Source organism: Lathamus discolor, chromosome 20 (genome assembly GCF_037157495.1).
Source record: "Lathamus discolor isolate bLatDis1 chromosome 20, bLatDis1.hap1, whole genome shotgun sequence".
Lineage (NCBI taxonomy): Eukaryota > Metazoa > Chordata > Aves > Psittaciformes > Psittacidae > Lathamus > Lathamus discolor.
In genome coordinates, this window is record NC_088903.1 from 3,235,427 (window position 1) to 3,251,967 (window position 16,541).

At 58.2% G+C, this 16,541-nt stretch overlaps 1 protein-coding gene across 1 annotated transcript in view; it reads left to right on the forward strand.

The window, feature by feature from the left end:
• The window catches only part of SRCIN1 (SRC kinase signaling inhibitor 1), a 98,452-nt gene extending 82,432 nt beyond the window's left edge, over window positions 1–16,020 (forward strand). The window contains exons 12-25 of the mRNA XM_065699503.1: window positions 119–211; window positions 368–411; window positions 737–915; window positions 1,251–1,426; window positions 1,640–1,770; window positions 2,424–2,571; window positions 3,363–3,675; window positions 4,662–4,911; window positions 5,085–5,239; window positions 5,340–5,492; window positions 6,104–6,217; window positions 7,419–8,558; window positions 10,088–10,225; window positions 13,212–16,020. Of these exons, the coding sequence (XP_065555575.1) occupies window positions 119–211; window positions 368–411; window positions 737–915; window positions 1,251–1,426; window positions 1,640–1,770; window positions 2,424–2,571; window positions 3,363–3,675; window positions 4,662–4,911; window positions 5,085–5,239; window positions 5,340–5,492; window positions 6,104–6,217; window positions 7,419–8,558; window positions 10,088–10,225; window positions 13,212–13,619 (3,442 nt within the window). The 3' untranslated portion in view covers window positions 13,620–16,020. The remainder of the gene's footprint in view (window positions 1–118; window positions 212–367; window positions 412–736; window positions 916–1,250; window positions 1,427–1,639; window positions 1,771–2,423; window positions 2,572–3,362; window positions 3,676–4,661; window positions 4,912–5,084; window positions 5,240–5,339; window positions 5,493–6,103; window positions 6,218–7,418; window positions 8,559–10,087; window positions 10,226–13,211) is intronic.
• The last annotated feature ends 521 nt before the right edge of the window (window positions 16,021–16,541 follow it).

Genomic DNA, 16,541 nt, shown 5'->3' on the forward strand with positions numbered 1-16,541 from the left:
CCTGTGTCCCTCCTTGGGACACGCAGGGACCCAGTGGGTGGGAGACAGGACAAGGCTGAGGGTGTCCGCGATGCCCAAGCCACGACTTCACCCAGCCCCTCTCCCTTCCCCACGGCAGAGAGCGGATGGAGGCGATGGAGAAGCAGATCGCCAGCCTGACGGGGCTGGTGCAGAGCGCGCTGCTCCGCGGCTCCGAGGCTGAGACCCCCAGGTAAGGACTTGGACCCTGGGGTCTGCTGTGGGGAGGGGGATGCTGTTTGCTTCCAGGGGACACCAGCCCCCCCTGTGCCCCTGTGGCCACCCCTGAGCCGATGAGGATGGAGGTGCCTGGTCCATGCTCTCACTTCCCTCCTCTTTTACATTGCAGTGAGAAGACAGAAGCCACCAATGGCGGGACCCCCCCATCAGCGTGTAAGTAACTGGGGAGCCAGCCCCTCACCCTGCCCCATGGCTGTGGGGAGTCCTGGGGTGGGCACAGGAGTGGGGGTCTGCAGCCCACACCGTGCGCTGGCAACCAGCAGGACCCCCTGTCCCACTATGGAGCATCTCCAGGGTGGCATCCATGGATCCAGCATGGTGATGCTGCGGATGGGGTTATTTTGGAGACCACCCCGAGCTGCCGGACCCAAGCATGGGTTGGGAAAGGTCTTTCCTGGGAAAGCAGAGGCACGGAGCCTGCAGCCTCCTCCAGGCTGGGATATCTGCGCTCAGCACCCTCTGCTTGCCCTCTCCGCAGCGACCAGCCGCAGCAGCATGGGGACACCGGTGCCCGCGCCACCACCGCCCTCCGCCACCAGCACCCCCGCGGGGCAGCCCACGGCCATCACCCGCTTGCACATGCAGCTGCACCTCCACGACCTGCAGCAGAACGCCAGCGACCTCCGCAACCAGCTCCAGCAGCTCAAGAAGCTGCAGGTGGGTGTTTGGGGGCTCTCATTGGGGTGGCTCCAGACCCGGGGCAGGAAAATCCCCCTTTCCCGGTGACTTTGCATGGGGCTGGGTGTGGGAGAGTGAGGGGATCCCTCCCCACACTGAACCCCCCGTCGCTGCTGTGAGGGTGATGGGGCACTGGAACAGGTTGGCCAAAGAAGTGGTAAATGCCCCATCCCTGGCAGTGCTCAAGTTTGGACACAGGGGCTTGGAGCAAGCTGCTCCAGTGCAAGGTGTCCCTGCCCGTGGCAGGGGTTGGAGCTGGATGAGCTTTAAGCCCCCTTCCAACCCAAACCTTTCTATGATCCTGGTCCCTGCAGCTGCAGAACCAGGAGATGGTGAAGACGATGCTGCGGCGGACGGAGACGGAGATCAGCGTGCGGGTGACGGACACCATGCGCAAGCACGAGGACCCGCTGCAGCGCCAGCGCAGCTTGGTGGAAGAGGAGCGGCTCCGCTACCTCAACGAGGAGGAGCTCATCACCCAGCAGCTCAAGTGAGCCAAGGCTGGGTGTGCAAGTGGGTAGAGGGTCCTTGTGCGTTGACCTCCATGGGTGGAAAGCAGCAGCTCTGCCACATCCAGGCCACATCCTTGACTGCATGTCTAGCATGTCCCCAGCCCACTTGTTCTTACCCCTGTGGCCACCCCCGGGGCTCTGCAGCATCCCGGTGCAGCAGTGACACCCCTGCCTTGTCCGTGTGCTCACAGTGACCTGGAGAAGTCGGTGGAGAAGATCCAGAAGGATTTGACCCACAACCACCGGCTCATCCCCGTGCAGGAGCTGGAGGAGAAGGCAGTGGTGCTCAAGCAGCTGGGGGAGACGCTGACAGACCTGAAGGGTGAGGACCTTGGGTGCTGGAGAGGGACCCTTCACCATTGACTGCAGCGACAGGACAAGGGGTGATGGGTTTAAACGCTGCCCTTGATTCTGCTGCTCCTGCAGCCTCCTGTTCCCAGGCTGTGCCCATCCTGCCTTTCACAAAGAGATGCTCAGCACCCCAATTGGAAGTAGCAGAGCCAAAGCAGACAATTAATGAGGATTTAGCAGCAGTCGCTGAGGTTGCAAGACAAGGGTCCATGGGGTGCTGTGGGGAGCACCATGGGGCACAGGGCAGAGGTAGGAGCTGCTCCCTTTTCCTGCAGCCTTTCCATGTAGTCAGGCAGATGCTGAGCAGCAGGGATGCTGAGCAGAGCACTGGCACCTGCTCCATGCCAGCCTTTGCCACTGAGTCCTGGGTACCAAGCTCTCAGCTCCAGAGCAGGGTTTGGTGCTTGTGGATGTGGGGGGGACACCTTCAGGGGTTAAAATCTGTGCCTGCAGATGGATGGAGAGAGGATAAAGGACACGGGGAGCAGGAAAGGCACCAGCCCCAGCTCTTCGGGTTTCATCCCGCTCCATCTGGCAGGGTCCCCTTGCCTTGGGTGTGATGAGCAGGGGGGTTTTGGTGGCACGAAGAGGCTGTGGTGACCCCCAGCTCTCCCTCACCCCCAGCCCAGTTCCCCAGCCTGCAGAGCAAGATGCGGGTGGTGCTGCGGGTGGAGGTGGAAGCTGTTAAGTTCCTCAAGGAGGAGCCGAACCGCCTCGATGGGCTCCTCAAGCGCTGCAAGACGGTGACGGACACCCTCGCCCAGATCCGTAGGTGAGCAGCTTGGAGGACACAAGCGGTCCTTTCACTTTTCCCTATGCCCTCGGTATGTGTGCTGTGTCCTGCCTGCGCTACAGGTGCCGATCCCAAAAGGATGGGGAAAGAAAGCTCATTTTTCTGCTAAGGAACCAAAAACCACCCTCGGTCCTTCCCAGAGTGTGTGGGAGCCCCTCTGTCTACCCTGACTTTTCCTGATCACCTTGGAAAAGCATGGAGGTGTATCCAGATGGAAAAGCAGCCTCAGTGTGATCAGAAACCTCTTTCCCAAGGAGCAGGAAAAGGTTCCGCTGGAGGAAAATCATCTTCCAGATCTGATGATGGTGCTGGGCTGAGCCTACCTGCCTCTTCCCATTACGAGCCCTTTCGGATGGCTCACAGCTCACAGCCTCAGGCTCTTTGTTAGCCTGGTTTCCTATGGAAATGAGCTTGTATGATCACAGTGTCTGAATCTGCCCTCGCTGTCATTCCCTATCCCTCGTAGCTCCTAAATCCAAAGGGCAATTTCAGCCAGATCTGACAGAGGGGCAGGGCTTGGGAAGATCCGTTTTCCTACCAGGTCCATGCGAATGGACAGCCAGGTACAGGAGGCTGCAGCATCAATACCAACCCCTTCCCAGCCATCCGAGAACCTCAGCCTTCATCCCCGTAGCGCAGAGTTGCAGGAGGGCGAGCGTTTTGGTGCTGTGCCTTTGGTGCCTTTGGTGCTGTGCCTTTGGTGCCTTTGGTGCTGTGCCTTGGCACAGTGAAACCACCCGTACCTGGTGCCATCGCTCTGTCCCTTGCAGGCAAGTGGACGAGGGCGTGTGGACGTCCCCCAGCAACCTCAGCCAGTCCCCCAAGAAGGTGGCCCCCGAGACAGACTTCAGCAAGGGGCTGGAGTTGGAGATGCCCACCAGCCCCCCCGTCAGCCTCCACCATCTGACGGCGGCCACCGAGACCCTGGGCATGCCCGGCTTCGGGCACAGCCCCCCCCAAACCCAAAGCCATCCCTCCAAGGGTAACAACCCTTCCCGAGCGCCGGAGATGGTGCCAGCCAAGACCCAGACGGGCCCTGAGACCCCCAGCAAGAAGAGCGCGGACAAAGCTGTATCCGTGGAGGTGAGAGCCTGGGATGAGTTGGGGCTTGGAGGGGGGCTCTTCCAGAGGGTTTTTCCCTATGGAATGTGCATCAAAAGGAGAGTGAGTGACAAGTCGAGGGAGGCGATCCTACCCCTCTGCTCTCGTGAGACCCTGCTTGCAGCACTGTGTGCAGTTGTGGGGTCCTCAGCATAAGGACATGGAGCTGTTGGAGCAGGGCTACAAGGATGCTCAGGGGCTGGAGCAGCTTCCATACAGAGCCAGGCTGAGAACATTGGGGCTGTTCAGCCTGGAAAAGAGAAACTGCGTGGAGATCTCAGAGCAGCTTCCAGTGTCTGAAGGGGGCCTATAGGGATGCTGGAGAGGGGCTCTTCGTCAGGGGCTGTAGTGACAGGACAAGGGGTGATGGGTTCAAACTGAAACAGGGGAAGTTCAGGTTGGATACAAGGAAGAAGTTCTTTACTGTGAGGGTGCTGAGGCGCTGGCACAGGGTGCCCAGAGAAGCTGTGGCCGCCCCATCCCTGGCAGTGTTCAAGGCCAGGCTGTACAGAGCCTTGGGTGACATGGTCTAGTGTGGGGTATCCGTGTCCATGGCAGGGGCTTGGAAGTAGCTGACCTTAAGGTCCTTTCCAGCTCAATCCAGTCTATGATGGTTTCCAACCCAAACCAGTCTATGATCCTATGATCCTATGATTCTATGATTCCATGGTTCTATTCCCAGCTGAAGCTGTGAACAGGAATTGGTTCATCTTCTCCTCGCTGTGTTTGCAGCCAACAGGGTGGCTGAAAATGGGGAGCCCCCATTAATGTAGCTTTGGAAGTACCCCCTAATTGCACACTGTGGGGGGGGGGGTGCAGCTTGGGGATGGGCTCAGCGCTGTGTCCCCCCCATTCCTTCTGGGCTCAGCATCAGTTTAGGGGCTGGCAGGAGGGTTGTGGGTCACATCCTGCCTGCAAGGGCAGGCGATGCTGCCATGCGTGGGGGCTGCAGCGGGTTCTTCCTGCAGGCTGCCGAGCGGGACTGGGAGGAGAAGCGAGCGGCGCTGACCCAGTACAGCGCCAAGGACATCAACCGCCTCCTGGAGGAGACCCAAGCCGAGCTGATGAAGGCCATTCCCGACCTGGAATTCGCTGCCAAGCACAAGCAAGCCCCAGGCAGCGGCAGCACCGCATCCACCCCCGAGCACAAACCCTCCAAGCCGCAGCACGCACCGAAATCAGGGGGCAAAGGAGACCCCAATGGCCGCAGGGGCTCAGGTATGGTGTGGGGAGGTCACGGGTCCACCTCCATAGCCCAGGGATGGGGCGCTGTGGCTGTGCCATCCCCAGTGGGTCTCCCTGGGCTGAGCAGGAGGGAGCTTTGTGCCTTGGGTGTTGGATGAGAGGGGCAGGGACAGGTCTCGTGCCCTCACAGCATCGTTTGTGCCCAGACGAACTGACGGTGCCGCGGTACCGGACCGAGAAACCTTCCAAATCGCCACCGCCTCCCCCTCCGCGCCGGAGCTTCCCCTCGTCCCACGGGCTGACCACAACCCGCAGCGGCGAAGTCATCGTCACCAGCAAGAAAGAGCCCGGGTTTATAAAGGTAGCGAGCAGGGGGGTGGGCTATGGGATGGTGCTTGGGCTGCTTTGAGGGGGTCACCATCAGTGAGACCCCCCCTCACCGCCCTGCTCCCCGCTTGCAGAAGGCCGAATCGGAGGAGCTGGAGACGCAGAAGCCGCAGGTGAAGCTGAGGCGGACGGTGTCGGAGGTGGTGAGACCCGCGTCCACCCCTCCCGTCATCGCCTCTGCCATCAAAGACGACGACGACGAGGACCGCATCATTGCGGAGCTGGAGGTGAGCGCGGGAGGGGCTGCGGGATGCCCCAGCTTAACCCGCACCGCAGGCGATGCCACCCTGTGCCCCGCTCCCGGGAATGCGATGGGATGCAGGGAATGACATCCCCCAGGCTGCCCCCTCCTCGCCTGTCTCCCAGCAGGAGCACTGGGACATGGGGATGGGCAGCATGGAGCTGTTGCACCCAGCCAGACCCCTCGCTGCCTGGTTCATGGTCTCTCTTCAGCACTTCCACCCCATCATGGGCTTTAAGATAACCTCACCTGGTTTTACGCAGCTTCAGCTGGAGGGGTTTGTGTGCAGGGCATTGCAGAGATCCCACCCAACCATTGTGGCAGGCTCTGAACTCCCCGAGGCTGGCTCTGCCCCACATCCTTGCCCCATTTGCTACAGCTGAGGTGCCCAAGTGGGTAGTGGATGGCTTTTCCATGGCTGGTTTTCCCCCAGGAGGCCGGGGGACCGGTGATGCTGCAGGACAGGGCTGCATCCACATTCCCATGTTCCGCTTGAGCCCTGCTTCTGGTGTGACCACCACAAGCATCCCTGCAGCCACAGGCTGCATCGGTACCCTCAAGCCTCCCTCCTCCAATGGCCCGTGTTTGACTCCCTAGGTCTTTCAGAGAAGCTCTGCCTCCCCTTTCCTCCCCAAGCTCCGATACGATGCTGCCGTCTCCCCTGGGCACGCAGACTTGTGGCCCAACGGAGCCTGCATTGAAGGATGGAAGGTAACAGCGGACGATCCCTCCTCCTGCTGACGGGCTGCACTTTAACCACCTCCTCTCCCACCTCTTTTTAACTCACTTCTGCTTCTTTCTCTGGTTTAACAAACTAACGGCTTCTCTCCACTCCCTCCCTCACCACCACTGCGTGTACGGCACTGACCCGGCACAGGACCCAGCACTAACCCCTGCATCAGCGGCACGGCGCTGCTGCAGCTCCTGCAGCCACATGGATGGGAGGATGGAAGGGGACACCCCGGCATCGCACTGGGATGGGCACAGGGAGGGCTTGTTGACCTCATGCCACGCTGGGTGCCCAGGGAGGGTGTCACTGGAAGGGGGTCATGGTGGGTGGTGCATGTCTGCACAGGGAGAGCCTGATCCATGGGCATGATGCAGGTGAGGGGCTGGACCAGAGGCTGGTGGCTGCTGGGACCCAGTTGGGTTTGGCTCCATCACCCCTTCAGGCCACCCCTGCCCTCCATCCTGTCCTGGGCTCCGGGGTGGAGGGAGCAGGAGGAAAGCACCTGGAGAACGGATGGGAATGGAGCAGGGGATACCCAGGGTGGAGGGACAAAGGGGGCCAGGACGTTGGGTATCACTGAAAGCATCTCGTGAGAGGAGCTCTGCCTCATCCAGGGCAGCTCAGGTGCTGCTGGGGTCTGGGTATGTTGCAGGGGTCCCTCCCCTGGGACACCCAGCACCAGGGCTGAATCGACCATCTCTGTCCCTGTGGACAAGGACCCCTCTCCCCAGAGGTCAGACTGGTCCAGCTCTGGACCCAGAGCTCCGCAGCCACCCCAAAACCTGTGTCTCCTTGCCTGCTTATCCTGGGTGCTACTCAGGGCTCTGCTCTTGCACCAGTGCCCTGCCAGTTTATCCCAGCATGGGAGAGCTGGGTGGTTGCAGTTGAGTTTCCAAAGGCATTCAGTGCAGCGACACCAACTCAGTTTTGCTGAAGTCCAAGCAATGTACTGCCAAAATCTCCCAGAAACACGTTGAAAACACTCCCTGTCTGTGCTGTGGGTACCAATGGGATGTCAGGGCTGGGCAGGAGGGAGCTGAGCATCTCCCTCCTTGGTTGAACGCCTCCCTGCAGCACTATGATGCCCGGAGGTAACAGAAATAGGGTTTCCAAGTGGTGTGTGCAGCCCCTTAGTGCTCTCCATCACCTCCTGCTCTTAATGTGTCTGAATTCTCTACCTAGGAGCCGGGGAGCAGGCCCTTCTCCCTCCCGCAGATCGTGCTCACCCAGTGGGTGTCAGAACCAGCGTCCCCCGAAGCCGAAGCAGAGGTTTGGGTGGCAACGGGCAGCTCGGACAATGGGGACCTGGCTGGCCCCATCGGAGCAGGAGGGGTGGGAAGGAAATGCCATGAATCCACTGGTATCTCCAGTCCTGGGGACCCTCCAGGCTCAGCCCTGCAGCCCTTGAGCAGCCCATCCAAGTCCATTCAAGCCCATCCCATGGGCTGTGCCCATGGAGCAGGAGAGACTTGGAGGTTCCCTCTAGCAGCCAGCAAGGTCCTGCCTTTCTCAAGGCATAAAATGGGCTGTCCCGCGGTGGGAGAAGGAGGAGATGTTGCTCTGGATGCCTCCAGCAAGCAAGAAGGCAGCAGCAAGACTTCCCACCGAGGTTCCTTGGCTGCACATCCCCAGCGAGAAGCAATGGGTCCTGGAGCTGGAGAAGCAGCGCTCCCGTCCACCAGTGCAGGCAGCAGGAGGCCCGGTGCTGTCCCCCAGCATCCCAGTGATGGGGACCCCCAAGTTGGAGCTGGGCAGAGCAAACAGGGGATCTCAGTCCCACCTGGAGACCCTGCATGGAGGGAGGACAGCTCACCAGCGCCAGCCTGCGTAGTCCCACGTCCTGGAGCTTCCCCAAGCAGGGATCCAGCCCCATTGGGAAGTGGACAGTCCCAGGCTGAGCTGTCCCATGTCACAGCATCACCGTGCCAGGGTGGCACAGAGGATGCTGGGGTTGGGAGGAAGGCAGCAGAGGGGGGCTGCAAAGGGCAGTTGTCCCCTCCCTGCTCCATGACCCCATGCAGCAAGGAGATCTATGAAGGCACGTACCAGAGACTGGATAGCTTGGAAGAAACCATCCGTGAGCTGGAAATGACCATCAGTGAGATCAGCAGCCACCCCGCGGCTGAATCTGTATTCCCTAAAGAGCTGCTCCGACCAGCAGGATCCAAGGATGCCGGTGAGGAGACCAAGGAAGGTCTGAGGGATCTCAAACATGGTAGCTGTGATGATGGGACTATCCTGGACCTCAGTCAGGCCAGAGATGATGCTCCCGAGAGCCTGTCTCCAAGCAAGACCAAGCCACCTCTGCTACCCAAGCCACAGGTTTATTTCCTATTATCCCTCTTGCTGTGCTCTGCCCTGGACTCACTCTGATGTCTCTCTTCCTCCACCTCTACCTGCTCCCTCTCTGTGACTCCACCTCCAGGCAGAGCCAAGGTGGAAAACAAATCTCTTTCCTTCCCTGTCACTCGAAGGGGTTTGGGAAGTGCAGGAAAGCAGGAGGGAGATTGAAGGCAGCGTGAAGACAGGCGATGCTGCATCCTGCCCCTCACTGGTGCTGATGCTGCCTGCGCTGAATTAGACCCTCGCTAAGCTGGTATCTTCTGGCCAAGCGGGTTTTGGGGCTGGTGATGAGCATTCCATGGGGCCAGCGTGGTGACAAAGCAGCATCCCTCCTTTATAAGTCCTTGTCTCAGGAACTGCAGTTGGAGCATGGCAGATGTTTCTTCTAATTACATCCCAGCGCAGGCTGCCCGGAGCCATCCAAACTGCTTTCTGCTGGAATCTGTGGCTCGGCTGGCTGGATAAGCTGGGAAAAGAGGGTGGAAAATGCCCTCAGCCACTTCTGCTCCCTTATTCACAGTCAGTGCTGGGGAATAAATCTCCTTCTCCATGTGCAGCAATGATCTGAGCCCTGGTTCCTGGTGCCACCGAGGGTGGCCCTCAAGGGGATGCAGCTGCAGTTTCTCCTGGTGTCACGTCCCCGATGGAGCCTGGATGTGGGGATGGATTCGTGGCTGTGTACGTGCAGGGGTAGGCACAAAGCAAAGCTCAGCTCAGGCTCTGGCAGCAGGAGCTGGCTTAGTCCCAGAAGCAGAGCAGGAGAGCGCAGGGCTTGTGGCACCTCTCAAGGATGCAGCAAGTTGGATGTGAAGGCTGAGATCCGGTGTGTGCTCGTGCCAGGGATGCTGCGGCGCTGGGTACCGAGGTTCCCTGTGCTGTGAGGTGCAGGAATCCCAGTGTCTCATCTATGGATCACAGAGCAGGGCAGGAGGACACGGGGTGATAGCCCGCTGTCCCTCTCCCAGTGGAGGTGCAATCTGGGCAGCAATTGCACGTCTTTGGGGCAGCATCTCTGGTCCAGACTTGGCTTGGGGCAGGCAGGAGACATGAAAGAGGATCTGGGGTGCCCCACTTTAGGGACCTGCAGTACCAGCTTCCCTCACTGCTGCTCTACAGCCAGGGAATAAAAACCACTGCATTCCCACTGCTGCCGTTTCCACCTGGAATCTCCCATCGCCTCTTTTCCTTTCTCTTGGCCGTGCAGCCCTGCCCCGGCAGGGATGTTCTCCTCCTGCCCTCGGTCTCTTGGTGTTTGCCGTGTCTGCCCCTAACTCCCTCTTTGCGTTGCAGTGGTGGCTGTTGATAAGTCCTGCCTGGTTCCTGACCTCGCTGGTGCTGTGGTGACCTTGTCCTTGCCTGCATTTGCCTCTATGGGCTGTCCAGACACGGTGGTTGCCACAGGAGCTGGGTACAGCTCCATGCATCCGATGTTCCAGCTGCCCATGGTGCTGCTGTGAGCTTTCATCTGCCGGTTTTAATCCCCTTCCCCAAATCCTCTGTCCCAACAGAGCGGTGGCGTCTCCATCCCAGCCATGAAGGTGGTGAACCCAGCATCCCGGCTGAAGCAGAGCCAGCAGGGCAGCCCCGACAAAAGCAAGCACATAAAGCAGCGGATGGAGTACATGCGGATCCAGGGCCAGCAGCAGGTAGCTATCACCTCCAGCACCATCCTGACCAGCTCTCCTGGCACCAGAGAGAGCCACAGGCTGCCCATAGCCCCAGCATCTTGGGTGCTGCTTTCAGGAACTGGCTCTCTTGGTCCATCCCTTCGCCTTGGCTGAGCCCAGTGGGGTTGGGGGCACAGGGATGTGACTCTTGGGGTGCAGAGGGGGCTCTTGCCCTGGTCTATGCCCAGCACGGTGGTTTCCATAGCTGGCTGCTGGGAATGGGGATATGGCTGCATAATGGGAGTGACAAACTCATTAACCAGTGTGGTGTGAGGCTGAAGCCAGAGTCATTTGTGCCGCAGCTCAGTGATGGACAGGGCTGAGCTCTAGGGTTGGTCCCCTCATCCTTAGGGACCCCAAAGCCTCCTTGCAGAACATCTTGGCCATGGTGATGGGCTGCAGAGCTGCGTGTGTGGCACAGGGGCTCCAAGGGCTGGGAAGGGAAGGGAAGGGATGCGCAACCCATCCCAGGAGGTTTCGGAGAGCCAGGACCCACCGTGTCTGCAGAAGCAGCTTGTCCCAGGAGGGGGTGTCACAGACAGAGGGGTGGAACCTGGGCAGTGTGGGGGGAGCTTAGGGGAGGGCCACAGCAGCTGGAAGAGGAGCGCTTTGGGGTGGTGTGTGAGTGTCCCAGCCCTCTCCCATCCCCTGCCATGGTGCTGGGACTCGGTCCCCGCTGTTCTTGCTGACACCCCAGTGCTGGCAGTGGCTTCTCCAGCTTGCTCAGACCACAGGCAAGGTAACCACCGCCAGCACATTGCCCTCCATCCCTCCTCACTCCTCCTCTCTCCATCCCAGCCCTCCCCTCCTGCCTCCAGTGGGCAGCAGGACCTCGAGTGGGTTCACCCCATCCTCTCCTCCCCACTCCCTGCTCTGTGTCTCAGTCGCCTTTCCCTGGGCCTGGCATTAAACCACCCCAAATCAACCTGGTTTTGCTCATTCTGTTGGATCCATAAACCCTATTGGATAAGCCGAAGGTTTTTCCCAGCTGTTTAAGCTGGGCTGGGACACATCATGCAATTTGGGCGGTTGTTGCATGAGCAAAATAGGTACCTTGTGTCCCTCCCAGATCCAGCAAGAGGGTGCAGCCCCTCTATTCCCCCTTGGCTGCTCCGTTGCTGGATCAGAGCCACTCAGGTCCTGTTTGTCGTGACCACAACCGAGATGGTCCCAGGGTCGTGGTGAGACATCCTCAGGAAGGGTCTATCCTTGGTGTCGGGGTCTTCCTGCCAGTCACCCCCAGCACCAGGGAATGACAGGGCTCCTGTCCAGGGCTGCCCCATGGGCTGGGGAGGAGAGTAACGCTGGTCAAAAGGGCTATTCCAGGAGCTCTGAGGGGTTGGGAAGCATCGACCTGTCCTGGGCGCAAAGACCCCTTCCCTGGAGCCCACACACCAGCACAGGCCTGGCTGTCCAGTGTCACCATGCCCCAACCTCGGGCACTCACCCGGTCCCTAGCTCCCACCTATGCCCTCACTGGGGTGGCTGGGCCAGTTTTCCATGGCACTTTTATCCTGGATGCCCTCCCTGTACGGGATTTGGCTGCGTATCCCTGTGCCCAGCATCCCACCCCACTACAGCAAGGATGAGATGGGGCTGTGGAAGCCCTCTCCCCATTCATAGAATCACAGAGTGACTTGGGCTGGGTCCTTAAAGATCATCTAGTTCCATTCCAGGAGGGATTGCAAGCATCATTCCTGGTGCCCTGGCTCCCTTTGGATCACATTGGAGTAGGATTGGGTCATGTCACTGCTGGTGGCCATCACACCAGTGTGATGGGCATAAGGGTACAGGGTGGGCACCGTCACCTCTCAGAGGAGCTGGAGCTGATATGGGGCTGCCTTGGGGCTGCCATGGGGCTGCCATGGTCCTGCTGTGGGGCTGCTGAGGCTCTGCCCTGCTCGGTTGAGGGTTGATGCCCACCCAGACCTTGGTGGCATCCCCGGCACCAGCCGGAGGAGCTGGGTGCTGCGCTGTGCCCACCTCGTCTAACATCTAACACTGCCCTTCTTGTCCCCCCCCACCTTTCTCCCCTTCACCCGCCTCTGTGCCTGCCTGCCTGTCCTTGTGTCTGTCCGTCTGTCTGTGTCTCTCTCGTTTCTCTCCTCCTCTTCCTCTCGGGGACGTCCCTTTCCCATCCAGTAACGCGTGGGACCAGCCTCATCTCGTGCTCTGTTTGTGGTGGACCTTTTCCAGCTGCTTGACCTCAGGCCTAACTCAATGCTGCTTCTGAACAAACTCCTGTTTGGTTCTTGGCTGTGTTGGTTTTCGGTTGTTTTCCTTTATTCTGTCTTTTTTTCTCCCTTTCTCTTGTCTTTTTTTTTCCTGTAAGAAACTGTTTGACTTTCCACCCCTTTCTCCTCCTCCTCCTCCTCCTTGAATCTTGCTTTTCTTTCTAGGCCGCTAGACCATCTAAAGAGGCTAGTGAGACTTCCCCCACGGTCTCAGAAAAACCCGCATCTGGCAGAACATCCATCCCCGTATTGACTTCCTTTGGGGCAAGGAACTCCTCCATCTCATTCTGAGCATCCTTGCCAGCTCAACCCAACTGCTCTCCTGCTCCTGGGGCCGGGCTTCTCTCTTCCTTGGGCTCCTCCTCCCTGGGACTTGTCTTCTTGAGGCACCTGGAGGGATTCACCACCCGTCCCTCCTCTTTCTGTTTTATATCCATGTCTTTGCTCCAATGTGGCCGACCTCGTGTCTCGCCTCTGCTCCGCCTCGGCCCAACTTGTGTCTCGCCTCTGCTCCGCCTCGGCCCGACTTCTGTCTCCCATCTCGCTCCGCAATGGCCAACCAGCCACTTTCTGTTTCTCTTTCTCTCTTTCTCCTCCCTTTCCCTTTCCTTTTCCCTTTTCCTTTCGGTTCCTTTGGGTTGCTGTTGGTTTGGTTTTTCTCTACCCTCCCCTCCCTTCCCACCCCACCGTTTTCTATTTATTTAAGAGCTCTCAGAGCTTCACTCCACCAGTTTCACCAGCTTCAAGCAAGGAGGACACCGGGCAGCACCCAACCCCGCTGCCCATGCGAGCAGCACCCATTCCACCCCGGAAAGGTGGGAAACAGCTGCCGAAGACACCCCTCGATCCGACCGCTCGCTCCCGGCCATCACCGAGCATCCCGGCCGCCGCGACGCCGAGCCAGCGGGATGAGAGGATGCTCGGAGCTCCGGCCAGGTCTTGGCGATGGGTGGCGGGTGGCACGGCGGCCGCGCCGTGTCCTTCACCGGTGCCATCCCGAGGGGGTGCCGGGGCCATCGGTTGCCCCCCGGGCACCAGCCCCAGCTCCCCCAGGGGAGGGGGGGTGGGAAGAGGGCTGGGGAAGGAGCCGGGAGCAGCCCCAAGGGGTGCCCGGACGTGCCGGAGAGGCCGGAGGCTGAGGATGTGAAACGGGGAAGGGGTCGGAACGGGTCCAGTCAAGCTGCCATCGCCTTCGGGTCGCAACGTAGCACTTTAAATGGTCACTTGGGTGGGCGCAATGTGGTGCTCAGGGGGCTCGGAAACCTCATTGTCCCCTCCCTGAGCACCAAATACCCTTGGGGACAAGCAGGTCCCCAAAGCCCCCTGCATGGGGATCCCACATGGTCCTTCCCTGGGGAGCAGTCCCATCCCCAAGCCTGGGGGAACACGGAGGGGGTCCCCTTGCCTGTGTCCCCCCCCATTAGCACAGTGAGCTGGGTGTGCACTGGGTGTGCAACACGAGATTGAATCACTCCTTTCATTGGCCAGTTTGTCCTTGGGTTGGTTTCTTTTATTACTATTATTTATTAGTATTATTACTTCTTTCCCTCCCCCCCCACCTCTTTTTTTTGTATATCGATCATTTTTGTACAGAACAAGCCTTTTTTGAATAACAAAGAGAAGAAAAGACAAAAAAAGAGACAAAAAAAAAAGAGAAAAAAAAAAAAGAATCATGATGCAATTTCTTTGGATTGCAAAAAGCAACTCTTTACATTTAAGTGAAGTGTCTTAACATTTTATATTGTTTTAAGAAATATATTTACATATTATATATATATAATATACGTACTATAAATAGAAATATATAAATATTTAAAGAAAAAAAAAAAAAGAGAAAAGAAAAGAAATAAATCTCGTCCCGTCTGGTATCTTAGGGGGTGGATTTGCTTCCCTGTTAGCCTATAGCTCCTTGTGATTTTGAGAGGGTCGGTTCCTAGCGGCTTGTGAGCCCTCGTGCTGAGTCCTCATTCTCCATCCAGCACCTTCCTTGTCCTGTCCCCAAGCCCATCCCTTGCCGGAGCAGGGGGTGGAAGGGGCTGGGTGCCCCCGGGGACACTGGCACCCATGGGTGATGGCCCCGGGGACGCTGGCACCCACCTCCCTGCAGCAATAGCAGTCACTTGATGTGTGTTATTTCCTTTTTGATGATTTTTTCTTGGTACCAAAGTGAAATACTGTAGCAAAGCCGCAGCTTCTTATGGCCAGGATGGGGTCCCCCCACTCTTCTTCCCCAGCCCCATCCCACCCTGACCTACACCCATCCCAGTGCTCCCGTGGGTCCATCCTACTGGCACCCAACGGGCAGCACCCTGTGTCCTGGGATCTCCTGTCCCTATTTGTCCTGGGGGGAACAAGTGCCACCAGCCCCCCAGTGACACGGACATGTGGGTGCAAAGTGGTCGGGGTGGGGAGGGAGCTGTAGTTAGTGCAGCCCCATCCCAGTAGCACCCATGGGTGTTCCATCACCCTTCCTACTTGGAGCAAGCTCCAGCTGTTGGGATGGGGGGGTCTATTCCCTTTGCTGCACTCTGGCTTTGTCCAGGGACCACCCCCCTCCCAGGCATCACCATTGGTGGACCCCCACCTCCATCCAGATCACCTTGCGATGGGTGATGGGATGCACGGTGATGGGTGATGCAGTGCACAGTGATGGATGACGGGTGCACTGGGTGATGGAGTGCACTGGGTGATGGGGTGCACTGGGTGATGGGGTGCACCCATTTCCTCCATCCCCCCCCCCAACCCTCCCCACTGCCCATCAGGCTGGTTTCTCTGTGAGCGTATGTGTCTCTGCGTGCGTGTGCGTCCGTCCCTTCATGGCATCACGCAAACCCTCCGCGAGCACCGACCCCGGTGCCGGCGCTGAAGCAAAGAGGACAAAAACCGACATAAACCAAACCCTTCCTTCTGGTTGAGGAGAGATAAAGAAAAAAACCACGGAAAAAGACAAAAAAAAAAAAAAAAAAGAGGAAAACATTACAAAAATGATCCAAAAAAAGAAAGAAAAAAACCAAGGAAAAGAAGAAGAAACCCAAGCGCTGCCTGCATCGTGCATGTGTCGGAGGCGCCCGCTGCATGCGCACCCCGCTTTACTGTCTGGATGTTGTTTAAGAAAAAAGGTTACTTGTAAAAGGACAAAAAAACATGAAAAAAGAGAAAAAAAAAAAAACCCTATTCCTCCTACTCTTTAGAAGCTGTTTTTTGGGGTTTCTACCGCGTCGTGTGTCTCCGCATGAATTTTTTCTCGTGAACTGTTTTAAAAGCAAAAAAGGAATTCAAGAAGAACCAAACCCCCCCAAAACCGAGGTGTGCGAAGGGTAAAGGTGGGCTGGGGGGAGCTGCCCCCGCCGCCCTCCCTGCCCCGTGCCCGCCGCTGTCCCTGTGTCACTGTGGATGCCATGGGTAGTTCTGTGCACAACGTGACCATTGTAACGTGCAAACGCCAATGACAAAGGGTTGCTTTTGGTTGTTTTCTTTTCCCTTTATTACTTTTCTTTTCTATCAGAGTGTCTGGCTTTAATAAAATCACTTTCTTTTTTTCTTTTGGGTTGTTTTCTCTCTTTCTGGCAGTTTTTGTAACCCCCCCGCATGTTTGGTCTCTTGAGGATGGGGTGAGACATCCCTGCTCCTGAGACCATCCCGGTACCACATTCCCTTTAGAAGATGGGGTTTAACATCCCTGCTCCTGAGACTCACCCCAGTCCACATTCCCTTTAGGAGGGGGGGTTGACGTCCCTGCTCCTGAGACCACCCTGGTACCACATTCCCTTTAGGAGATGGAGTTAGGCATCCCTGCTCCTGAGACCACCCTGGTACCACATTCTCTTTGGGAGATGGGGTTGACATCCCTGCTCCTGAGACCACCCTGGTACCACATTCTCTTTGGGAGATGGGGTGGGACATCCCTGGCCCCCAGACCAGCCCAGTCCCCCATTCCCTTTGGGATGGGTCAGTGGAGGTGTGGATCCATCTCCTTTCTCTCCAGGCTCTAGAAAAGGCTGGGATAAATCCTTCCTTGGATGCTGCCAGTGCTCCAGGCCTTGTAGCACAGAAAACAGGGG